Source organism: Sminthopsis crassicaudata, chromosome 6 (genome assembly GCF_048593235.1).
Source record: "Sminthopsis crassicaudata isolate SCR6 chromosome 6, ASM4859323v1, whole genome shotgun sequence".
In the NCBI taxonomy this organism is placed as follows: domain Eukaryota; kingdom Metazoa; phylum Chordata; class Mammalia; order Dasyuromorphia; family Dasyuridae; genus Sminthopsis; species Sminthopsis crassicaudata.
In genome coordinates this window covers 41,822,928-41,850,486 of record NC_133622.1, presented here as the reverse complement: position 1 = coordinate 41,850,486, position 27,559 = coordinate 41,822,928, and the positions used below count along the sequence as shown (strand labels likewise).

Genomic DNA, 27,559 nt, shown 5'->3' with positions numbered 1-27,559 from the left:
AACTTGAGCTTGGAACACCAGCAACTTGTTGCTTTTGCAGAATTCACCCTCTGAGGAGTTACTTGGCCATCCCTCCTTACACTGCCAATGTAAGGAGGCTGCCCCTACACATGGGCACATGCCCCTTACCATAGTACTTTGGCTCATTCTCATGAGTTAACGTCACATGGTATCATCCATTGTTTGATAAATCCAAAAATCAAAGCTTTTGAAATAAGGACTCACTATTTGAGGAAAACTGCTGTTAAACTGGAAAGCAATTTGGCAGAAATTAGGCACAGACCAACATCTCACATTGTATACCATGTGGTAAAAGCCTCAGAGGATGAATGTATGGGTTGAATGTGGATGAGTTTCATGGACTGAAGGTACTAATTCAAGTTCGGAGAAGTCACGTGAGCAAAGAGGAAGATGGATAGTGCATTAATGATAGGGAAGTTAAAGGGCCAGTAAGAAAGGATTTGTCTCTTATAAGCAATAGAAACAAATTTCATGAACAACATTATATCTTACCTGTCTGGTGACCGCCATACTTTTTTAGGTCTTGCAAGATCTCTTGGTTGACATCTGGAAAATTAAAAGAAAAAAAATCTGATTAATATATATGTATATATATATGCACAAATTTATTTTATTTTTTCAACTCACAAAAACTTTCTCTCTTCTAAATCCCCCCAAATAAAAAAAGAAAACCAAAACCTTTGTAGCAAATATACATAATAAATATGTACTACATGTATATATATGTATATATCTATATCAAACTGTATGTGTGTGCATTTATATGTATATGTACAAAATGCATTTATGCATATGTGTGTGTGTGTGTGTATGGATGTATATAATTCTGCACCCTGAGTCCTCACTTGTTGGGAAATGGATAGCAGTTTCATCTTTGATCCTCTAGAATTATGTTTGGGCATTACATTGCTTTCTCATTAGTGTAATAAGGTAGATTTAATTAAATCAGAGAGAATACATTTTAAATATCAAAGAAATAGTTGTAGGACATTTAAATTTTTCCAGAGTGGGAGCAGGGAAACATGAATGACTCTGGGAAAAACTCTGAAGTGTGGAAAAATTATAATTTTAGAGGTGGAAGGATTCTTAGAGGTCATTTAATTCAATCCCTTCATTTTTCAGATGAGGAAACCTAGGTTCAGAGAGATCAAAGGACTTGCCATATATCACAGAGGTACCCTCTACCCTGAAAAGCAGAGTCCTACTTTTAGCAAAGAGTTAAAAGTCAAGAAATGGTTTAGAGAAAGGAGCAAACAACAGAAAAAGATTCTGACCATAGAAAATGACTATGGTCATAGGAAAGATTAAAACACACAGATAAAAGAAAATAACAAAGTGAAAGTTACCAAATCCAAAGCCTCCAGGAAAAATATGAATTGGCCTCAAGCTATGAAAGAGCTCAAAAAGGATTTTGAAACTCAAGTAAGAGAAGTAGAGGAAAAATTAGAAAGAGAAATGAAAATGACAAAAGAAAATGATGAAAAATGAGTCAACAGGTTGATAAAAGAGACACAAAAAAGTGAAGAAATTTGAAGCAAGTTTCTCTGATAAAGGCCTCATTTTTCAAACATATAGAGAACTGAGCCAAATTTACAAAAAATAAGTCATTTACCCGATTGATAAATGACCAAAAAATTGAACATTTTTTCAGATGCAGTAATCAAAGCTATCGATAGCCATCTGAAAAAGAAATGCTCTAGCTCACTTTTGATAGGATAAATGCAAATTAAAACAATTCTGAGGTATTACTTTAGACCTATTAAATTGGTTAATAGGACATAAGAGAAAATGGCAAATGGTGGAAGTTGTGGGTAAAATGAGACATTAATGCACCATTGGTGAAGCTGTGAACTGATTCAACCATTCTTTACAATAATTTGGAACTATGTTCAAAGGGCTATATAGAACTATGTATTATTCCCTTTGATCGCTTAGCAGGGCCACTACTAGGTCCAAAAAGAAATTTTTTTAAAAAGGTAAAAGACCTATATGTATGAAAATATTTATAGCAGCTCTTTTCTGGTAATAGGAATTTGGAAACTGGAGGGGGGAGGGATGCCTTATCAATTGCGGAATGGCTAAATAAATTGTGCTATGTGATTGTTATGTAATATTACTCTTCAAGAAATGATGAACAGGATGCTCTCAGAAAAAACCTGGAAAAACTTCCATGAGAAGATGCAAAGTGAAATGTACTGTGTACAAAGTAACAGCAATATTGTGAAATGATTTAGTTGTGAATAACTTAACTATTCTCAGCAATAAAATGATCTAAGACAATGCTAAAGGACTTAAGATAAAAAATGCTACCCATCCCTAGAGAAAGAACTCATGGTGTCTGAATATAGATTAAGGCATACTTTAAAAAAACATTTTTCTTAAGGTTTTTTTGATCTATGTTTTCTTTTACAATGTGATTATTTTGGAAATGTTTTGCATGACTACACATGCATAGCCTATATCAAATTGCTTGCCTTCTCAGGGTGGGGGAAAGGGAAGGGAAGAAGGGAGAGAATTTGGAACTCAGTTTTTAAAACAAATGTTAAAAATTGTTTTTACATGTTATTGGGGAAAAATAAATACTAAATAAATTCCCAAAAAACTTATTTTTTTTTCAATTTCATAAGCATTTCCTTTCTGTCCTTCTAACAAGTTCCTCCCAATTGCATAATAGAAAAAGAAAACTCTCATAACTAATATACATAGTCCAGCAAAACAAATTCCTAGATAAGCTTTGTAAAACAACAAAACAAAACCAAAGCCATACTAAACTTTAGTGAGATTCATTTATGATTGTGTTCATTACCAACTAGTCAAAGTTTCCCCCTACCCAAATTTTTTTTTAATTTTCTTAAAAGTTTCGGAATATTTTTAAATTTTGAAGTAAAAAAATGTATCATTTTAAAAGTATATGACATAAATTTTTTCAGTCTTACACAGTCTCATAATTTATCACAATAAGATGCTTAAACTAAGTTATTTTAATTTGAAGTCATCTCATTAATGTCTGTTTAGTTTCTTTGAGGAGGCTTAATTACTGCCTTTCCTCTCCTCACTCACTGATCATGCATTATGTCAGCCCAGCAACATCTTCAGGCTGGGTATAATAAAGGTAATCGTCTGGAACATTTGCTTGCTTGCTTTCAGCTAATAATTGCATTACCTCACAAGGCTTTTTTTTTTTAATTTATCCATCATCCCTTGGGGAGAAAACAGCCTACTGAAGGGTTGTTCTTCTTGTGCACAGATTATGAAATTACAAATACATAACCCTGAGCTTTTAAAGAAGTTTAGCCCTTTATTATTTATCTAAGCTAAGAAAATTTCTGAAATCCTAAGCCTTGCTACAGACTGATGATTGTATGTTATACAGAAGCAGCACTTGGGGCTATTTCCAGGTTCAAAGGTGGGGCTATCTAAATAATTCTCTCATTCAGTCAGAATGTTCTTCCTCATTTAATAGTCTTTCAGTTCTTATACTTTTTTCCCCCCAACTATTTTGATACACTGAACATGTATAGGCCAAAGCAAGGCTCTTGGGAGGTAGAAAATGGAAAGAGTGAGCTGTTTCTTGCAAAAGCAAATCTAGACAGAATCACAGTATCTTCAAGTTGGAAGAGAATGTATAAATCCCCTCATCCCAACAGAAATCTCCTCCACAAAATGCCTGCAACAAATGACAATCCATTCTCTCCTTGAAAACCTTCAGTGATGTACCCCATTCTATTTTAAGAATTATTAAGAAATAATCACTTTAGAAGATCATAGAGAAAAATACCTGAGTTTGGAAAGTTTTTAAAAATTGTTTAAAAAAAAGTTTCTAAGTTTCTGCCCACTATGGGGCAGTTATGTGGTGCAGTGAATAGAGTGTCAACTCCAAACTCTAAGTTTCCTCATCTGTAAAATGAGCTGGAGATGGAAATGGCAAACTGCTCTAGTATTAAGGGTTGATACTAAAAAAAGTAAAAAATAAAAAATAAAAAATGGGGATAGCTAGATGAGATGGTATATGGTACTTTAAACCCAGTAAGGGGTTCCTGAGTGCAAATCCAACTTCATCAGACACTTAACACTTTCTAGTTGTGTGATCCTGGGCAAGGTACTTAACCTCAATTGCCACCAAAAGAAAAAAGAAAACACAAAATGGAGTCTATAATCTATTCCCCTAAATAAATCTACCTTTTGCAAAAAATTAAAAAAAAATGGGGTCACAAAGAGTCACACATAACTGAAATGACTCCACAAAACCATCACCACCATGAAGTAATCAGGTGGTTCTCATCTCCCATTAGTGGTTTATTTGATTTTACTGTGCACCCAGAATAAGCCACAACTTCCAGTTTGACAGAAGGTAATCACCTATTTGAAAGATAGATTTACTATAACAAGAGAAAAAAATGTCAGAAAGAAAAAAGAGAAAGAAGGCAAGAAAGTGTTGACTTCTGACCCTGACCCTTAGTCACCAACCCATGATTTCTGGAATGGAAAAAGAGGAAAAATTTGGTGTCCTAGTGAAGTGCTCCCCTGTCTGCCCAAAGATGTCTGGCTCCTGGTCTTGCTCAGTACCAGTCTTTTTCAAACTATTACTACCCCTTCAATTACATCCTTAATTGAATAACACAGTTAAATCCAGAACATGCAGAATGATTCCAGAGCCTTAGCTAGAAAGGGGCCACAAACACTGTCGATGCACCCGAGAAGAGTGGAATCAGCCATCCAGAGCTTCTGTTTGGAGTCTGGATTACCCCAAAAGTTGGGCTTCCAGGTACCCAGTGAGCAGATATGTGCACATACAAAGTCCATGTAGGCCGATACATCAAGAGATACTGGTAGGAGAGTCCTGCTATGCCCCTAACTTCTTTTCTCCCCTTTTGTCCTTCCTTTTCCTTCCCGTACTTTCTTTACCTTTTTGCACCCTGTCCCCTTCTTCTTAAGGGATAGGTTTTTCTGTTGGCAAAGGAAAGAATAACAGAATCTTAGAATTGTCCCAGACCTTGGTGGGTCATAGGATTTAAAGGTCAAAAGCACATTTGAACGTATTTTAAATTATGTAGATTAGTTAAATCACAAAATTGAGACCCATCAAGGTTAAGTAACTTAGCCAGTTAATAAATATTCTGTCCAGCCCATAATCTAATGCTTTTTCATGACATCCCACTGACTAGATGGTTATAGCTAAAAACTGTCACCATTTGGTTAGGGCTCCACTGAGAAAGTGGGATCTCATTTTCCCAGAGGTAGGTTGGTCATAGAGTGTGGCAGGCTGTGGAGGGACTGCATAAATCAAACTATTAAGACAACAGGGGTTGGCAAGCTATGTATGGCAGCCAATGGGCCAAATATGACTCAAACACCTTTATTTTAAAATACACTTTATTTTAAAATATACTTTATTTAAAAATGTAAAAACGATCCTTAGCTAGAGCAAAGCTTCTTATACTGTGGATTACAGCCCCATGTGGGATCATGTAAATGAATGTGGGGGGGGGTCATGAAATTATGATTTATTATATTGATTTGTCTACATAGGGTCGACTAAAAATTTCTTGGATGCAGAGGGATTGTGAGTAGAAAAAGTTTAAGAAGCCGGGAACTAAAGGATCATATAAAAACAGGTAGGCCAGATTTGATCCAAGGTTTTAGTGTGCCAATCTCAGTTTTAAGCCTGTTATCTTAAGGAATTTTACTCTTTCCCTCCAAGATGCCCCACCAAGGACCTGGCTACAACAGGAACTCATCTTTATGGGACCATATACAGTAACTACCCATCTGAGACACTTTAAAAATATCCCAATCTGGAACTTCTCATTTATTTGGTTCTTTAGAAGTTAAATCCTCAGGGACACCGCTCCCCCAAGCCTATGGTTCTCTGCTGCCAGAGAGCCTCATATTAGCCCCATCAGGCCCTGCCCTTACATTGCTCTGATGATTCTTCAGGTTGTTGTTTTAACTCTCTTGTTCTCTCTATAGTTCCCTTGGGTAAAAACTGGCATACCTTGCATTGCCCCACAATCTGGGGAGTAGTTTTAGGGAGAGCCCCAGGGATACCTTCCCACCGATAGGAATTCCTAAATCTCTTCCTTATGAACATTCCCATTCTTCAGCCTTATGGCTCTAATTTTTCTCAGTCAGAGACCTTTTTTCTTTTTTTTTCTTTTTTTTTTTTTTCCTTCTGAGGCTGAGGTTAAGTGACTTGCCCAGGGTCACACAACTAGGAAGTGTTAAGTGTCTGAGATCAGATTTGAACTGGGGCCTCCTGAATTCAAGGCTGGTGCTCTATCCACTGCCCACCTAGCTGCCCCCTCAGAGACCTTTTTTCCACCCCAAGCCTGGTTAGCCTGAGATCCCCAATCCCTTTTGAAGAGCTCCCTTTTCTTGCCCATTCGCCAGTTACAAAAATAACCTTAGCCTTCATTGCAGAGACTTTAAAAGACTAGAATTCTATTTGCTGAATACTTTGGGCCAATTTACTTTGAGTCTTACTGTGCTGAGATCCCATTTTCTGAAGGGTGGTTAATTACAGCAAAGAACAAGCTCTCCGGTAGAAGGACCCTGTTTTTTTGTTCCTTTCTGTTCACAGCCAGAGCTCCCTACCCCCTACATTTGCAGTGCCCCAACTCAAATACAATATGAGCAACAAGGCCCAATTCCTAACCATCAGGCTTACCAACACTGTTAATCCAGGCTGAATGCTGGAACAAGATGAGACACTCATAAGTCATTGAATAATTAACAAAAGGTATTTACACCTATAGTTTTTGTAGAAAGGCTAGCAGCAACGATACATTGAACATCAGCTTTGGTAGATGTGGACTCCCTTATCTCCTTAAGGAAATGAACAGGGTATATATAGTCTTGGGATGCCCACCCAATCTGAGAGTTCAAAAGTACACATGAGTGGGACTTTTTATGCCTTCCTGACACTTTAAAGTGATCCCTATAAGGATAGAAGGAAAGGGGGCAGATTTGAGGAAAGCTGGTGGATATTAGATCTACCAGTCTACCAAGACAAGAGCCAGTCACTAAATAGTTCATTCAGTTCTAATTGTTAGGAATATTGGGCCCAAATCTACCCATTTTACAAATTCCAGTCAATTATTCCTAGATGTATTCCTCTAGTATCCTCTGGTCACAAAGACAAGTCTAATCTCTCTTCCACATCTTTCATCCTCTCAATTATTTGAGTTATCATATAATTTCCAATTCTCTTCTTAGGCTAAACAACCCTAATTCCTTTGGCAATGGAATTGATAAATGACTTCTGTGGTTCCTTCCAGTTCTAGGATTCAATGTATAAATGAGTTCTTAATATAACATAATTCTGGGTCTCTAACTATCTTAACCACTTCCTTCTGGACATTTTCTGGCTGGTCAATTTTATTATCTGGCATGAAGGCAAACATAACAGAAGTTGTTAGATTGCTATATAGTACAATAAAATTAGCATGCTCCTTGTTCTAGAATATACTTCTATTAATATAATTTACTATTGCATATTTTAAAAACTAGAATGTTTTACTAAAAACAACATTAAACTCAATGCAAACAAGTAAGCTTGGTAACTATTTAGAAAATATTGAATTTTGGGCAGTCACAAGACAATGTTGATATAATATATTATACTTGAAGTCATCCAGATGGATAGAGTATTATTATTGTATCCATTATAGATTCAGTCCACTATTCTAGGCTGTTACATTTTTATATTTCATTAAAAGAATTAGCTATAACTTTGAATTTTATATCATCCAATCTATGTCCTTCTCTGAGTAGCCAACATAAACATTAAGGAGGACAAGGTTTGAACAGAGTCCTGTGGTATGTCACTAAAGACCTCTCTCTTTGAGTTCTGGCATCAATTCATTAATCAGGCTTCTTTGGATTTATCTATTCTACCAATTATGGAGGCAACTAATCATGCTGTTATCCTACATTTGACCCTCTTGTCCACAAGAATATCAAGGGGACTTTTGTCAAACGCCTTGCTGAATCAAGTCAGGTGCTCTCACAGATGCTTTACTTTAACTAAAGTAAAACTTTTCACAGATGTCTGGGTAGTCAGTGTCTCCTGCCCCTCCTTACCTCTATAGTCTCTCACCCTTTATTCCCTTTCCCAGCCCACCCCCACATCCAGCTATTTATTGTCCCTTGCATGAGATGTGCTATCACCGAATTTGGTGCCTTTGTTCAGGTTGCACTTATTGCCTGGAATGCTTCCCCTTCTTACATGAGCCCCTTAGTCTCCCTGGCTACTTTCAAGCCTCACCTCTGGTATCATCTCCTTCAGGAGATCCATGTTCTCCCACTGCTAGTATATTCCTCCCAGAGATAATGTTCCATCCACTATGTATGCCACTTGTAGGTACTAAGTTATTTACAAAGTGTCCCCCTCATCAGAATGTTGACTCTTTGGGGGCAAGAACTGTCCTTTATATCCCTACACAGAGCACTGTGCCTGGCACAGAGTAAGTACTTAATTAATATATGCTTACTGGCTGATGACTCAGAACCAGTCTGTGATCTGACTCAGAAATTCATCATTCATTCTTTTCATCTTTCTGACAATTTCTAAAATAAAACTCCTGGTATCCACTAACCAATTGTTCCAAATGCCCTAGATTGAACTAAATTCTCTTCTTTCCCTACCTTATCTTGGTAGGCTAGATTAGTAATGCTCGTTGTTACATTTGGGATCTTACCTTGGCTCTGGGATTGGAGTGGTACATGAAACTGCAAAAGAAAAAGGCAAAGGAAAACTTTAGTTTAAAAACCATGGTACTGTTAAAAACATTGGTACTGTGCACTTTTAACATTTAAAATGCTTTTAACATTTTTTATTTTCTTTTTAAATGATGGAATAAAACATTTACATAACAGTAAAATAAAAAATGATTGCATATTAAATTATAAATATACTATATTCAATTTGCTATTTCTTTCAAATATACAACAAAATTATCATGCAAATTTCTTTTTTTTTTCTCCTCCCCCCTACCATGGCCACCATGAGACACGAAAAGGTGGCCATGTATATATGTATATATACAGAATAATTATATACATGTATACATATATATGCATATAATTATTCTAGACATACTTTAATTTATCAGTGCTTTCTCTGGTGCAGATAGCATCTTTTTTCATATATCCTTTATAGTTAATTCGGGTATTTATAATAGTCAAAATACCTTATTCGCTCAAAGTTGTTCTTAAAACAATATTGCTGTTCTCTTATGTTCTCTTAGTTATGTTTGTCTTGCTCTTCATTACTCCATGCAAATCTCTCCATGTTTTTCTGAAATCATGGAACTGATCTTTTCTTATAGCACAAAAGAATTCCATCACAATATATATCACATACCATCACATTCCATATACCATAACTTGAAGGATAGGCATCCCTACAATTTCCAGTTCTTTGCCACTGCAAAGGGGGTTGCTATAAACATTTTAGAACATATAGATTCTTTTCCTTTTCCTCTAAGTATCTTCAGAAACAGACCAAGTAGTGCTAGTTCTGGGTCAAAAGATAAGAATAGCTTAATAACTCTTTAGGCATAATTCCAGATTGCTCTCCAAAATGGTTGAATTAATAAACAATTCTACCAACAATGAATTATATTTTAATAACAATGCCATTCATTTGTAACCATTTGAGAACTGTGATTTAAAACTTGAATGGTAACCTTGAATAATTTTTTATTGCATTGTACATAAGTATATTAACAGTAATAATAGTTATCTATATGGAACAAAATTCTAATTCAACCATATAAGTTCTATTCTTATAACGTGTCCTCAAAAGTCATCAAAGAAAACTGTAATTTTTACATTTCCCTACATTTCTCCTTAATAGTCCCCTGATGTTTTTTCCTCCTTGTCATATCTACCTGAAATCAAGACTATTCAGGACAATGCTCCTATCCCATAGTTTGCACAGTAATTTTAAAAAGCAAAACGGGGATGGGGGGGGGGGAAGAAGGGAAAGGGGGAAGGGAGAGGGAAGTGTTCATTAAATTATAGTAAACAAAAGTTGAAGTGATCAGATGTAAAAAGTAGTACTTGAATGAAAAGAGAGACATGTTTCTTGTCTTTCGTTATCTGCTTTTACTCCTACATATAATTGTTATACAGTTGCTATTTTAAAAAACTGGTATAGAATAAATAAAAATCTAGACCAGAGGTAAGGATTAGGAAGCCAGACAAATGCTGGAAAATAGACAGTGGTATTTTCTGGGTAAAGGTTAGGTCATATTTGTCTCTTCAGTTATTATGAATGATATCATTGAATATCTATAAATAGATTTGGTTTTACTCCTAAAGCTCTAATAAAAATTAACAGAACTCCTTCTGTCTCCAAATGCAATCCCTTTGTAATGTGGCAGGTTAAGACACCTAAATGGCACAGAGAAAAAACAAAGTGCTGAGCTAAGAGTCATGAAACACTTCCAATCTGTCCTCGGACACTTAGTAGCTGCATGACTGTTGTGACCCTGGATATCTTAGAATCAGTCGGAGTCAGGATAAGCAAAAGTCTTTATTCTTGGTCTTTTGGGGTTGCTGTCAGGGGATTAGATCTAGCAATCTCCACACCTCCTTCCTCTCTCTCCACTGCCAAAAGAATGATCCTGCCTGTCCTACTTCACCCACTGATCTCTCTCTTTTCCTTCTTTGTCCACACCCACCGATCCAGCACAGAATAGTTGAGGAGGGTCATTCTCCAAGCATATGTTAATAGAGAATTGTCCAATTGGTAATTAGCTCTACGTGCTAGGTTACCTTGCATCTGCTCAGTTCTAGCCCTTTACACATGACTATGAACAAGATATTTCCCCTCTTGTTTTTCTCAGTTTTCTCAGCTGTAAAATGGAGATAACAGTAACAATCATAGTTTTGTGAGGTGATCAAATGAGGATTTTTTCTTTCTTTCTTTCTTTGTTTTTTTTTTTTAGCTTTTCCCTTTTTTATTAAAGCTTTTTATTTTCAAAACGTATGCATGGATAATTCTTAAACATTAACCTTTGCAAAACTCTGTGTTCCAATTTCCACCCCCTTTCCCTTCTCCCTTCCCTAGATGGCAAGTAGTCCAATATATGTTAGACATGGTAGAAATATATGTTAAATCCAATATATGCATACATGTTTATACAATTATCTAGCTGCACAAAAAAAATCAAACCAAACCAGAAAAAAATGAAAAAGAAAATAGAGTGCAAGCAAAGAAACAAAAAGAGTGAAAATGCTATATTGTGATCCACACTCAGTTCCCATAGTCCTCTCTCTGGGTGTAGATAGATGGCTCTCTTCATCACTGGAACTGGTCTGAATCATCGTTGTTGAAGAAAGCCCGTCCATCGGAATTAATAATTGTATAATCTTGTTGTTATTATGTACAATGAGTTCTGTTCATCAAATGTGGATTTTCAAAGTACCTAGTACATAATAGGTTTTATAAAAATGATTATTTTCTCCCTTGTCTTCCCTCCTTTTAGAACTGAAATCCTTAAATTCTATTAAATCAATATACGCACCTGGAATATTTCAGAAACCTAATTCAAACCCTATATATTCAGATCATTGCCATAATAAGTCGTTGTTAATTCTATCATATTATTATTTGTAGAAACAGATTATCTAAGATATTATTTTTCATGGGAGATCTCTGGAAACACTGAAAGTTTCATAATGATGTTTACTTCCTTAAACTAAACTATTACTTCTTCAAGATGGTCACTTTAATTGATGTTAATAGATTCCATGCTTCAGGTAGAGACTGAATAAGACCAATGTTACTATCAATAGTAAGAAAACATGTCTTTAAGAAACCTAAAATGCTATAAAACACAGAGGGAAATATAAATAGGCTACTTACTAATCAATCTAAGGAAAAGGTAGGTAAATCTTATAACTAGAAAGATATTTTCTTTAATTTTCCTTTGTTTTTTTTTAATGTCACTATATTTCTGGTTAGTTATACCCAAATTCCATAACTATAGAAAAGTTGAAAATAATAAGATGAAAAGATTTCATTCCCATCTGTTTTAAAGTCATGTATTGAGATGTGAAAATTAGAGCAACCTTTCTCCTTATCTTATTAATATAGTTACAAAGCTTGTTTTCTATCTTTAAATGAAAATTTTCATAGATCAGAAAATATCTAATAAAAGTGGAAAAAATGAACACTACTAATCTTTTCACCCATTGTCTTTTTATAAATAATTTTGTTAGCTATATAGTTTTTCCTCTGTTTTAGAGAATAGACCTTTTAGATACTTTATAAGAGTTCAAAGTTGAAAAAAATTATGAATCATGAACTAGGATTCTGATTATACTTCTGTTCTGAAGGACAAAAATACATATGAAACCACATGCATTGACTGAGGTTTAAAGCACATGAAAATCTTTGCTAACTTATGTTACTACTAAGGAAAACAAAGTCTTTAAAAATATATTTATTGAAATTCATATATATTTTTATTTTTTCATGAGGACTGATGGCACTAAATCAAGATAGAATATTAATTATAAAGGTTGACAGTAGACAGATGAACAGAATTTTAAATTCCCAAATTTATTTAATGATCTTATATTTAATATCTTTCTTACATTAGCATGTAATTTATATCATCAGGTACATTTCGAGAGACAAATTTGTTTACAAATTAACAAAGTTTCAAAAATTATCATCCATTTAACCCAATGCAAAAAAATATTTTTAAAGGACTTCTATGTGATAAGATTATATGCTACCCTCTAAGAATACAAAGATAAATATGAAACAGCTCTGGCTCTTAAGAAGCTTGAAATTTAATGGAGAAAAATGATTTTCAAAGGATATGAACAGACATTTTCAAAGGATAAAAATCTAAACTATCAAAAGCCATATGAAAAAATAATCCAAATGACTAATAATTAGAGAAATGGGGGGAAAGGCACATCCATACACGATTGGTGGAGTTGAGAACTGGCACAGTTACTCTAGAAAAGCAATTTGAAATTAGTTCCCAAAAGTCATCAAACTCTGTATATCTTTTAACCCAAATGATACCTTTACTTGGACTGTATCCCAAAGAGATCAAACAAAGAGGAAAAGGCACAAATAACTTAGTACCATTGTGAAGTACACAGCTATCTAAGTTCCTTTATATTTGCAACGCCCAAAGGCAACCATAATGCAGGCAATAAGGGACAAAAAATATCTCTAGCAACTGCTTTTATAATAAGAAAAAACAGGAAGTTAAGGGGCTGTCCATGGAATAACTGATGAAATTATGTTATATAAGTACAAAAGAATATTATCATGCTGTAGGAAATAATGAAAGCATGCTTTCCACAAACCTGGGAAGATTTATATGAACTAATGCGGAGTGAAATGAACAGAACCAGGACGATTTTTACAGTAACAACACTGTAGAAACCAGTCTGAAATATACAATAACTCTAGTCAATACAATACCAACCACAATTTCAGAGAGGTAAATGAACACAAGATACAGAATGAGACATATAATTTTGGACACAGACAAAGAAGAAATTTGTTTTAGATGACTTCCTTATTAGGAAGGATCAAATTTAGGAAAGAACCACATCTATAAAATCAGACTATGCTAGATGTCTTCTGAAGTCCTTTCCAACTCTCATTCTATGATAATAGAATCAAAAAAATTATATATTGGAGGGGATAGAAATCATCCAGGTTAAGCTCATCATTTTATAGATATATAAAATGAGACCTAGAGGATTTACCTAAAATCATACAGATAATGAGTAACAAAACCAACATTAAGACTCATGTCCTCTAACTCCAGACACATTGTTCTAGAATAAATTCACTTTAAAATTTGCAGATGCTATTAGGATATATATTCAGCAAATATTTAGAAAAAATGAACTGGAAGTCTGAGAGGTTGGAAATAGAAATAGAGATTAGTGATCCTCTACACAGAGGTGATAAAAGGTGATGATGGAAGCCATGAGAGACAGATAAAGCCACCAAAGGAAGAGTTTAGAGGCGATTAAAGGGCCTAGTACAGAACCTTGAGTAATATTAACATTTGAACTATAGTTAAAAATTATCAAGTTAAAAAATATCAAAAATTATGATAACCAAGGAAAGAAAAGATATCACAAAGAAAGGGGTGGTTCACAGTGCTAAAACACCACAAAGAAATTCAAGAGGGATAGGGAGACAACCAGATTTGGGGATATGGAGGTAATTAATGACCTTAGAGCAGGGGTTGTCAAACTATGGCCTTTGGGCCAGATGCAGCCCTCCAGGTTATGGAAAATGGGCTGAGGGGTGGAGACAGAGTGTGAGCTTTTGTTTTTACCATAGTCTGGCCCTCCAACAGTCTGAGGGACAATGAACTGCCCCCCTATTTAAAAAGTTTGAGGACCACTGCCTTAGAGTCTTTCAGTAGAGCAATGGGGGTATGAGGAAGATTGCCTAAGGTTGAGGAGGGAGTAGGGAGCAAGAAATAAGTGGCAAGTGCAGAATATTCTTTCTAGGTATTCAACAGTGGAGATGGGGAGATAAATGGGATAGCAAAGCCACCACTAGAGGGTTTTTTGATTGTTGTTGTATTGGGGCAGCTGGGTGGTGCAGTGGATAGAGCACCATCTTGAAGTCAGGAGGACCTGAGTTTAAATTTGACCTCAGACACTTAACACTTCCTAGCTGTGTGACCCTGGGTAAGTCATTTGCCTCAATTGTTGTTGTATTTTTTTCTTTTCTTTTCTTTTTAGTTCCTAGTCTGAGAGGAAGGATCCAACAGGAAGGGAAAGACTGAGAGAAATGTTGAAACTATGAAATACAGCTACAGAGGAGGTTTGAGAATACAAGTTAGCTTCACTGAGAAGGACCATTTCTTCCTCTAAGACTGGAAGAAAGAAAAGCAGATTAGAGAAGTGGAATTGAGATCTTTTGGTCTTTGGGGTCAAACAGGAGGCAAGGTAATTTGTTAAGGGAAATGGAGTATATGGGTTTGAAGCTGGAAGTTAAACAATGCTTAGGAGGGTGTGAAAATGAGTAGATAAGAAATGAGTACAAAGAGTTCCATACTTCAAATAGAATCAGAGATTTAGAAAGCAGATGTTTGCAGCTGACAAAGTGAGAACAATTTTGTGGTTTCCTCCAGGTATCATCCACAGTCATGGAGAAAGTTAGAAGTTAGCCAGGACAGAACTAGCAGAATGAAAAAGGTGGAAAATCAAAGAAACAAGAGAAATTATAGGAAGAAGGGAAGGGAACTTTATTGATTTAGGTGGGGGATAAGGTAAAGACTGGGCAGAAAGGAAAGTGAAACCAGAAAGTGTTGACAGATTTGAATGGGGAAAAATTAAGAACCTCAATGTTCCCAAATAAGTAGCCATTGTGTAAAATATTTTCTCAAACTGAAACTCCAACAAAGTGACCTTTGGCTGCTAAGAATTCCAACCAGATTTCTAGAAAATTTTAAATATACACTGAAATATTTTTTCTATTGATTAATAGCACAAACTTCAACTAAAAAGTGGCTATCTTAACAGTAAAACACTAAAATAATTTCCTTAATATTTGTGTACAACATGTACAATGCCAATCCAGCTTGATTCCTATACTATAAAGAAGCTGGTACGTGGGTTCCCACTCTGCCATTTGGTTGAAAAGGTTGCCATCTACTGGAAAAACAGAGACTGAACACTCATTCCTCACTAAGATTTCACAGTATATGAATAGTACTAATTTTAACACTACTTATATCATATTCCTCTTTTAAAAAGTAGCTCAAGACCAAATCAGTTCCAATAGAGCAGTGATGAACTGAACCCTGCGAAAGAACTCTGGGAGATGACTATGATCCACTATGTAGAACTCCCTATCGCTCTAATTTTGTCCGCCTGCATTTTGGATTTCCTTCACAGGCTAATGGTACATTATTTCAAAGTCTGATTCTTTTTGAACAGCAAAACAACTGTTCGGACATGTGTACATATATTGTATTTAACTTATACTTTAACATATGTAACATGTATTGCTCAACCTGCCACCTGGGGGGAGGGGAGAGGAGGGGGAAAATTAGAACAAAAGGTTTGGCAATTGTTAATGTTGTAAAATTACCCATGCATATATCTGTAAATAAAAACTATTTTTTTTTAAAAAGTAGCTCAAGAGAAACGTGAAATGAACAAATTTAGAGAATTCACCCCAAATGTTCACATGGACTATTTGTGCCCAACCTACTGTAGCTAGAGCATTCCAAGCTCATATTGCTCTAATTATCCATAGCCAGACACACTGTAATTTGACTCTCACTCAGTGATGTCATTTTGGTCCCTTTTGGGAAGGAAGGACAACAATCACTAATACTATAGAGCCAGTGAGGAGAAATTGTGATAGCAACTAAAAAAAAAAAAAAAAAACCCAATAACTAATTGGTCACAAATCAAGTCATTCTAAATTTTAAAGTCTAAATATATAACTGTGATATAAATTAGTCTTATCACATTATTCATGAAGTTATGACAGGAACTATTTCTTAAGCCAACCTTGTTATTTCAACACAGATTTTTAATTTTTTTGGAAAAAAAGATTTTTAGTAAAGAAAAAAGTTTATTCCTGTCCTATTACTCTCCAACTGTCATTTTAATCCCCTTTTTCATTTTGCCACATTAATAATAATTATTTAATTTATTTAATTATATTTAAATATATAATATATTTATATAATATATAAATAATATGTATTATATTATTTATTTAATTATATTTAAGATTATTTAAAAGGTATCATACCTGACATAAGAATTATTCTTGAAGAGTTTGGGGAAAGGGGGGAAATAAGGGTATCAATAGATAAGAGCAGTGCAAGACATAACTTATCAATGTATATATCCTCTTTCAGAGAGCCTATAGTACACATATCCTCTTTCAGAGAGCCTATAGTACACATATCCTCTTTCAGAGAGCCTATAGTACATATATCCTCTTTCAGAGCCTATAGTACACATATCCTCTTTCAGAGCCTATAGTATACATATTCTCTTTCAGAGCGCCTATAGTACATATATCCTCTTTCAGAACCTATAGTACACATATCCTCTTTCAGAGAGCCTATAGTACACATATCCTCTTTCAGAGAGCCTATAGTACATATATCCTCTTTCAGAGCCAATAGTACACATATCCTCTTTCAGAGAGCCTATAGTACACATATCCTCTTTCAGAGAGCCTATAGTACATATATCCTCTTTCAGAGAGCCTATAGTACATATATCCTCTTTCAGAGCCAATAGTACACATATCCTCTTTCAGAGCCAATAGTACACATATCCTCTTTCAGAGCCAATAGTACACATATCCTCTTTCAGAGAGCCTATAGTACACATATCCTCTTTCAGAGCCTATAGTACACATATCCTCTTTCAGAGCCAATAGTACACATATCCTCTTTCAGAGAGCCTATAGTACACATATCCTCTTTCAGAGAGCCTATAGTACATATATCCTCTTTCAGAGAGCCTATAGTACATATATCCTCTTTCAGAGCCAATAGTACACATATCCTCTTTCAGAGCCAATAGTACACATATCCTCTTTCAGAGCCAATAGTACACATATCCTCTTTCAGAGAGCCTATAGTACACATATCCTCTTTCAGAGAGCCTATAGTACACATATCCTCTTTCAGAGCCTACAGTACATATATCCTCTTTCAGAGAGCCTATAGTACACATATCTTCTTTCAGAGCCAATAGTACACATATCCTCTTTCAGAGCCTACAGTACATATATCCTCTTTCAGAGAGCCTATAGTACACATATCCTCTTTCAGAGCCTACAGTACATATATCCTCTTTCAGAGAGCCTATAGTACACATATCCTCTTTCAGAGCCTACAGTACATATATCCTCTTTCAGAGAGCCTATAGTACACATATCCTCTTTCAGAGAGCCTATAGTACATAGATCCTCTTTCAGAGAGCCTATAGTACACATATCCTCTTTCAGAGCCTACAGTACATATATCCTCTTTCAGAGAGCCTATAGTACACATATCCTCTTTCAGAGCCTACAGTACATATATCCTCTTTCAGAGAGCCTATAGTACACATATCCTCTTTCAGAGAGCCTATAGTACATATATCCTCTTTCAGAGAGCCTATAGTACACATATCCTCTTTCAGAGCCTACAGTACATATATCCTCTTTCAGAGAGCCTATAGTACACATATCCTCTTTCAGAGAGCCTATAGTACACATATCCTCTTTCAGAGCCAATAGTACACATATCCTCTTTCAGAGCCTACAGTACATATATCCTCTTTCAGAGAGCCTATAGTACACATATCCTCTTTCAGAGAGCCTATAGTACACATATCCTCTTTCAGAGAGCCTATAGTACATATATCCTCTTTCAGAGAGCCTATAGTACACATATCCTCTTTCAGAGAGCCTATAGTACACATATCCTCTTTCAGAGAGCCTATAGTACACATATCCTCTTTCAGAGAGCCTATAGTACACATATCCTCTTTCAGAGAGCCTATAGTACATAGATCCTCTTTCAGATAGCCTATAGTACACATATCCTCTTTCAGAGAGCCAATAGTACACTAGACAATTGTTGAAAAACTATGAAATTAAGGAAAAGGTAGCTCTACTAAATGATATTTTAAATGCCTCTAGGGAATCATATGCATACTGCTATTAAAACTAAAGATTGAACTTCCCTGTATTCAATTTAATATGATTCGACAAAAACAAATATGCGTCAAGGTGCAAAAAAGGAATTTTCACCTTCACAGAATGTCCCTAATATGAATTATAACCTCATTTTACATAAATAACAACCAAAAATTGTGGTTAAAGTATAATGCTAGCTGTCAAGAGAGAGAAAAAGATTAAAGCATTATCGTTGCTCTGAAGGAACTCCTGTTGGATACTTTTAACAATTTCACCTTAGGTCCTGTTTCAGTTCTTTACAATATTTCCCACAAATCTTTCCTAATAGAAGGTGTCAATGTCACCATTGACAATTTCAAAGACTTTTACGCCATGAATGTGGAACTTCCGAGGGTGGGATGTCAAGTCTCTAATCTGAACGTCCTCCACTTTTAGCGCCCCCTCCTCTCCATCCCCTCAGCTAAAAGCAGAAATAAGGAGATTTCACACATTTTGTATATGTGTGAGATGTGTACTGTTGGTATGTTGCTTGGTTTCATTGCACTTTTTTTTTTTTTTTTTTTTTTTTTTTACCAAGGGATTAAAAACAAAAAGCGTGTTAAATATTCAATTCAGAACCAGTGCAAGGAGTGGAGCGAGCGAAGCGAACTGGTTAGATTCTATTAGGGCTGAAATCACCACCTCTGGCGACTTTTTTTGAGTTTGCTGGTTTGTTCCGGGGGTAAAGACGCTGCAGGGTTTTGGCCGCCACAAAACCGGATCTGGGTGAGGAGGTGGTTCAGAAGTAATTGCTTAACAAATACAAAGTTTGACTGCAGAAATCCCGTCACAGGATCTCCTCAGAGACTGCGCCACGCAGGACGAAATGAATACAAGACCGAAAAGTATCTGTCCTGCACCAGGGCAGTTCGCAAGGAGGGGAGCCGGGGGCGGGGAAGTCTCCATTTCCCGGCGGGATTCCTTGGCGTTCCCGGTGCACCCCGCCAGGCTCTAAGACCCAGAAGGCCACTTAGTTCAGCGCCGTCATTTGAAAGGGAGAACGGTGATGCGACCAAGGTTTAAGGGCCTCGTCTGAAGTTCCACCTCAGAACTAGCCAGGCCGGCATGGGGACCCCGCGTCCCGAGGCCACAGCCCGCGCTTTCCCCATCCCCCACGCCGCGTCTGGAAGCTTGTACTCTAGCGCCGCCTCGGGCTCGCCGGAAAGTTCTCACCCGGGGCGGCCCCACTCCTCCCCCACACGTAGCTAGCTCAGCCCCTCGTCGCCCCGGCTGCAGAGCCCGCCCACTGGGCGGTGCCTCGGCGGCAGTCGAGCCACGTACCGCTCTCCGGAAGTCGGGCCTTATAAGACGTACTAGACAGCACCGTTTGGTAAACGACTTCCATGCATGCCCAGGAGGTCGGGCCGTTCCGAGTGCTGGGTCGAGCCGCGGAGGGCAGCTGCCGCTCTTTCTGCCAGGGCCGCCGCAGTTGTGGGGCGCGCTGATGGTGATCTGGGGCTGGTGCTGTTTCCGAGCCCTGGCCTGCGCTCTCCTTGGTGCTGCTGTTGTCAGGTTGCCAAGGGGACCCTCATGTGTGCGCGTGCGCTCAGGCCTCTCCCCTCCCCCACCAGTCCACTCGGGGCTCGCTCTGCCCCCCTCCCCCCACCCCCGGGACTTCTTTGCCCCCGGGACTTCGTTCCTCCGCTGGGCCTCCGTTCCATTGGCGGAGCCTGAGTCCCCCGCGCTGGCGCGTGCACGGACTTGGCGTCCTGCGTGACACTCCATGGCTGCTCCTGCCTGAGGTCTGCAGCCTTTTCTGATGCGAATCGTTACTGTGGGGACCCTTAGGGTCTGATGCTGCGCTTCCTCTGGAGAGACTTAAATTATCTCCCCCATCCCCCATTGTTAATACCATACCCCTAATTACAGAATAATGAATAACAGTTATTTGGCGCGTTAGGGTCTGCCAAGCACTTTAAGGTAAGTGCCATTATTATCCCCATTTTCCAGATGAGGACACTGAGGCAGGCAGGTCACCTGATTTGTCCAGGGTGGTCTCAGCCTACTAAATGGCTGAGGAAGAATTTGAATTCAGGACTATCCGATTCTGACTTCTATACTCCATTCACCTAGCTGCCAGGATCTCATGTATCAGCATGGATAATAAGCTGGAAAATGCCCTCGGAAGTTATCTAGACCAGTTTCTGAAACTAGGGTTGGGATCCCATACGGAGTCCCATAACGGAAAAATTTAGCTACAGTAAAAAAATATGGAATATTCCGCCAAGATTTAATTCTTTGTGTAAAAATAAAACGGGCACACTCGCACATGCAACTTTGCTTCTGGCTTTAGTAAGTGGTAAATTTATATGTATGTCAAGGAATTATTTTCAAATAAATTTTCTCATGATTATATTTTATTCGTATGTCTTTTTATATATTTTATATACCTATATACCCTGGGTCACATAAAAAGATCTCAGGTGAAAAGGTGGCAGGTGCAAAGTTAGAAGCCCTGATCTCATTTTAGTTTACAGTTAAGTTAGTTTTCTAAGGTCATGCAAGTCATATGCATCAGGCTTTGAACCTAAGTTCTGTGATTATTGGCTCTTTTCAGTAAGTTATATCACCATGCTTGGCTCATATTGAATTTACAGCTACAAAGGATTCTGGCACTCAATTAGGGGAAGTGTCACATATCAACCAATCAACAAACATTAATTAACTTCTGGCTCCGTGGAAACCCAGGGGACATACAAAGACAAAAACATGCAACAGTTGTTGGTGGAGATCGCTTTTGTGTGTTTCAGTGTTAAGGACCGGACAGGGAACATATTGTGCATACAGAAGTATTGGAATATATGCTTTCAATAGTGAAGGAAACTCCCAGGCTAGGAAACCCCCTTTGCCAGTGTGATGATCTTATCTGTGATTTCAAGTCTTAACACTGTTGGCTAAATTCCAATAGACTTGTGATGGAAAGAGCCATCTGCATCTAGAGAGAGAACTATGAGACGGAAGGTGGATCAAAGCATAGTTATTTTCACCTTTTTGTTGTTTGCTCGTTTTTCCTTTTTTTTCTCCTTTTGATCTGATTATTTTTGAGCACAGCATGACGGATATGGAAATGTTTAGAAAAATTGCACATGTTTAAGCTATATCGGATTGCTTGCTGTCTTGGGGAAAGAGGATGGGAGAAGGAAGAAGAAAAATATGGATTGGATCACAAAGCTTTGCAAAGGTGAATGTTGAAAAATATCTTTGCATGTATTTGGAAAAATAAAATATTTTTTTAAAAAATGTTGCCTAAAGTAAGGTTAAGTGACTTGCCCAATGTCATGAAGTATCAAAGAAAAACCTGAAGTTTTCCTAGTTTCAAAGCTGATTTTCTATCCACGATTCTGCTCCCATATCCATATAGTTGTCTGTGTGTGTGTATGAAATAATTAGGAAAGTGTAGTAAAAAGGGCATTGGTATTGAAAATACTTGAGTTTGAATTCTTCCTGATACTTACCACAAGACTGGAAGGAACCTTAGAAATCCAAACCCCTTTGTTTTCACAAAATGAGGAACCTGAATCCCAGGATAGTTTAAGTGATTTGCCCAGGATCACTCAGGTATTAAGTAGCATATCCAGGCTTCAAACTGAGGTCTTCTATAAAATCCACTGCCCTTCCTATAGCAGGCTAACTAAGTACAAAAAAGAATGCCCTCGACCAGTCTAACTGCCTGATGGAGCCAGTCTGCTTGAAGTGAAACTCACTTCTGTGAGGAAATAAGAGCCTCAAGGTCCAAAACTTATGAAAAAGCTCATGGAAATCAAAATGCTTGTTCCAGACATTCAAGAGTCTTTTGAATTGGTCTTATTTCCGGCCATCTTTAGGCACTGAGTAAAACTTCAGAGCAGCTCCCTAATAACCTAATAACCCTAATAATCCATCATCTGCAAGGGTCTCTGAACTATGAGATCCCAAGCCGCAGGAATTCAGAAAAACCCTATAAAGATTGTACCAAATGGAACCTGTATCCATGGAATCATAAAATCATAGATTTAGAAGATCAGTGGATCCAGCCTTCTCGTTTTATAGGTGAGAAAAGTGAAACTTTGAAGTTATATGACTTTTCTAAGGTCATCCAGAGTTAAAATTTTGAACCCAGTGCCTCTGATTCCAAATCCACTTTGCTTATGTCAACATAACTAAGATTTGAAGCCCCAAGTTAAGTGACTTGTTCTCCACTCAGGATTCATTTTTTGTGTATATCAACAGACAGTTGTCTGGTTCAGAATGTGAGCTCTATTTTGCCCCATTTTCCCATGACCATTCACATCTCACCAGTTCCTAACCCTGGATTATTCCTTACTATCCACCACCTGTTGACATGACATCTAGATCAGAGCTAGAGAAAATCAAGAAACCAAGACAACTGGGTCCACAACAAAGTTATGTTGCATAATTCCAACTAGGTACTCACTGCAGCAAGGCAATTCTTCCACATCACTCCAATCAGGTCTTTAATGGTTATTCCAAACTTTTTCATTGTCCTCATGCTTCCACCTTACCTGTTCCTCTCACTCTCTCAGATGAGAACCTCTTATTTTATGGTTTAATGAAATAACTGAATTTATTATATTCAAAAAGTTATCAGACTGTGCATACCCTTTGATCCAGCAGTGTTTCTGCTGGGCTTATATCCCAGAGATCTTCAAGAAGGGAAAGGGACCCCATGTGCAAAAATGTTTGTGGCAGCCCTCTTTGTAGTGGCAAGAACCTGGAATCTGAGTGGATGCCCCTCAATTGGAGAATGGTTGAATAAATTGTGGTATATGAATGTTATGGAATATTATTGTTCTGTAAGAAACGACCAGCAGGATGATTTCAGAGAGGCCTGGAGAGACTTAAAGGAACTGATGCTGAGTGAAATGAGCATCACTATACACTTCAACAACAATACTATATGAGGATCAATTCTGATGGAAATGAATATCTTTGGCAATGAAAGAATCCAATTCAGTTCCAATTGATCAGTAATGAACAGAACCAGGTACACCCAGAGAAAGAACACTGGGAACTGAGTGTGGACCACAACATAGCATCTACACTCTTTCTCAGTTTGTCCGCTTGCATTTTTGTTTTTCTTCCCAGGTTATTTTTACCTTCTTTCTAAATCCAATTTTTCTTATATAGCAAGACAACTGTATAAATACATATACATATATTGTATTTAACATATACATTAACATATTTAACATGTATGGATCTACCTGCCATCTAGGGGAGGAGGTAGAGGGAAAGAGGGAATAAGTTGAAACAGAAGTTTTTGCAAGGGTCAATGTTGAAAAAAATTACCCATGCATATATCTTGTAAATAAAAAGCTGTAATAAAATAAGTAAATAGAAGAAAAAAAAAAAAAAAAGAAATAACTGAGTCTAATAACCAAGAGTTCTCTTTTCCCTTCCTGCTTTTCATATGCCACTTGGAAAACTTTCCCCACTATATTCTTTTTCTACCTTTTTTATAACTTTCAAGGGCACCACTACCTTTCAAAGCAACCTGAAGTGCTATCCTTGACCCCTAAACTTGCATTTACCCCCATATCCAGTCTATTGCAGAGTTCTATTGATTCTACCCAAAATATCTCTTCTATACTCTCCCCTTCTATCAACTTACAGGTCTTCAAACCTTTCAACTAAATCCTGCAATAGCCTGCTTCAACTCTCCCCCCAACCCAGTCCATTCTCCACTCAGTGCTAAAGGGATTTTCCTAAAGAGCAGGTGTGACCTTGGTACTTCTGTCCCCTTCCATTTAACTCAAACTCCAGTGGCTCCTTGTTATCTCAAGATCAAATAGAATGTCTTTTCATATCTTTTGTTTGGCTTTTAAAGCCTTCATCACTTGGCTCCTTCCTACTTTTCCAGCTTTCTTATACTTAGCTCTGCTCCCTCCACCTCCACATACTCTGCAGTCCAGAGTATTAACCTCCAAACTATTCTTTGAAGCCATCTGGGTTAAGTGATTTGCCCAGTCACACAGCTAATTATGTATCTAAAACTGGATTTGAACTCGGGTCCTCCCGAGTCCTAGACCTGTATTCTATCCCACTGTGCTAGCTGCCTGAGCACAAGCTATTCTTTGAAAATGACACTCCCTTTCCCAGCCCCTCATCTTTGTATTAAGTTGTCTTCCACATCTGGAATGCCATTCTTTACCTCTCTGTCTTATCTTCTTTCAATTCTCAGCTAAATCCCACCTTCTTCAGGCCTTTCCTGATTTCCCAGGCCTTTGGAACTTCAGTTCTCTCATCATTATTGACTATTCCTTGGATCTACCACTCAACCAGGTCCAAATCCATCCTCTCATACTTCTGAGTCCATACTTCACCATAATCAATCATTGTTAGCCTAAATAAATATTTTCCTTGAGGTTATATGATTAATGGTGGCAATATAGCACATGATTCTGGCATCAAGAGATCTGTGTGACTGTTGTCTAGCAGCTGCGTGACATTGAATAGATACCCTATTCTTCTTACCTCATTCTCAGCTCCCACATTCCCTCAGAAATGATTTCCTACCTATTCTGTATATATCTTGTATAGATCAAGCTAGTTGTTATTACCTAATGGTTTCACTTTAAGAATGTAAGCTTCTTGAGGGTGGGTCATTGCTTTTACTTTTCATTTATTATATTCATTTATTCATTATTATTTAATAATAGCTACAGAACTTAATCTAGTACTGACACAAAGTAGTTTCTTTATAAATACTTGTTGATTATTACCACAAAGTATTTAAGTTCTTCAAGCATCAATTTTTTGTCTGTAAAATAGGAAAACTATCCATAGTATCTACCAACCCTAAAGGGAATGGTGAGGAACAAATGTGAGTTTTGCAAACCTGTGCAAAGCTACTATTAGAATCTAGTCAAACTTTTTTTATTCAACAGAGAAAGAAAATGAACCTTAGAAGCTGAAGTTAATGGATTCAAATCCAGAATATTTGATTCCAAATAAAGTGCTTGAGGCTTCGAAAAACTGCCTGATTTCAGCTAGTTTTCTGCTAAAAACCAAAGAGTAGCGTGAAGTCCATATCCTGTGTGTTTTATAGTATAGTTGTGGTGAGGGTGATGAAGAAAGGGTTGATCAAAGTTTGGGTTGTGGGAGTTAAGTAAAATAAAAATAAAAAAAAAACTGAGAAGTGCTTGTCTCTCAAACAATGGAGTGATTAAGAAGACTCTTAATACACCCTTTTGCCATGATTTTTAGATTCTGAATCTGTTAGAATTCTACACCACACTAAATATTCCACGGTGATACACAAGTTTTGCAGATGAAATAAAAGTTTTAAAATGTATATGTATGTGAGTTTACATATAATATATATAATAAATCTTGAGAGAATGAAATGAGGGAAATAAATAAATGGGGAAGAGGGTAAGGGAGAAGGGAGAAACAGGGTGGGGAGAGGAAATAGAGCAAAGAGGAAGGGATAGAAGTGGGAAGGGAGGAAAAAAGACAGAGGGTAAGCAGACAGCTTGGTGTAGAGAGCCAACCCGTGTTATGCAAACATAGGTTCAAGTTCCATCTCTAGCACATACAGCTTGCACCAACTTGGTTAAGTTACTCTTAGTGACACCTCCCCTAAGAGGGACTTTAAAAGGTCCAGAAGTCTTAGTGCAGTTTTAAACTGGGGTATCCTGTAAAATGAGCTAAAGCAGGCCAAATAGAAAAAGCTTTTAAAAAGGCATGCTGAGAAATCTTACTCTTCCAAAGCTACTTTTGGGAAGCAAAAGACCTTAATAGTTTCAATGTCAAGAAAATCCTGCCTAGTTCTGAACTCCACTATTTTAAGCAGGGTTTGAGGTCCTCAGGGGGTTCAGTTCCATAGATCTCAGAATACCAGAAAGTTTCACAGATGGGGTAACTCACAGCAAGCACAAGTCTATTTATCTTCACTCTGGTAGTTTGGAATATCGAGTGTAGAACAGGTCTCAAATCAGCACTAGGGGAAAAGTTTTCCCATGCCCAAAAACCCCACTAGTATGTATACACACACACACACACACACACACACACACACACACATATACACAATAAGTTTAGCCACATTCTTCCAGTAACCAAGCCTCCTCCTTGGTTTTGCCCTTCCTTCTCTATTTGTTAAGACAACAAGCCAAGAAAGATATGTCTATCCATCTTAGAAGTGGGGTTCCTCACTACACAATCCCTCTATTTTTTTGTCTGCTTGGATTTTTGAGTTCCTTCACAGATTAAGTGTACATTATTTCAAAGTCTGACTCTTCTTGTGCAGCAAAATAACTGTATGGACATGCATACATATATTGTATTTAACATATACTTTAACATATTTAACATGTATCAGTCTACCTGCCATCTGAGGGGGAGTGGGGGGAAGGACGGGAAAAATTGGGTTTTGCAATTGTCAATGCTGAAAAATTATCCATGGATATATCTTGTAAATAAAAAGCTATAATAAAAAATTTTAATTTAATTAAAAAAAAAAAGAAGTGATGTTCCTTACAGCTTACTGTCTTAAAGGATAAGATGCATCCAGTTTGCTCTTTTTCTAGTCATCCCAAAAAAGCATTCATGGGTATATTCAAGGAAGGATTTGACCAAAAGCCCAGTTTAGCAGAAACTTTTTTAAAAGAAAGGAAAAAAAAAAGAAAAAGTTTCCCACACACAAATATTTGAAGCTAAAACAAGGGGGGCACAAAAGCAAATGAAGGCTATTGTTGGATATGGTCACTGTGCTGGTTGGTTTTCTTAACTGTTTCTTTGTTACTAAGGAAGACATACTGGAGATGGAGGTGGCTCATAGGGAATGACATCAATAAAATATGAAATCAGAAAGAAAAACAAAAGAGAAAA

At 37.1% G+C, this 27,559-nt stretch overlaps 1 protein-coding gene across 1 annotated transcript in view; it reads right to left on the bottom strand.

The window, feature by feature from the left end:
- The window catches only part of SPMAP2L (sperm microtubule associated protein 2 like), a 52,628-nt gene extending 32,176 nt beyond the window's left edge, over positions 1-20,452 (bottom strand). The window contains exons 1-4 of the mRNA XM_074275742.1: positions 20,296-20,452; positions 20,009-20,254; positions 8,721-8,751; positions 514-567 (exon numbers count right to left, since the gene is read on the bottom strand). Coding sequence (XP_074131843.1) covers positions 514-567; positions 8,721-8,751; positions 20,009-20,254; positions 20,296-20,452 — 488 coding nt within the window. The remainder of the gene's footprint in view (positions 1-513; positions 568-8,720; positions 8,752-20,008; positions 20,255-20,295) is intronic.
- Positions 20,453-27,559: the final 7,107 nt, after the last annotated feature.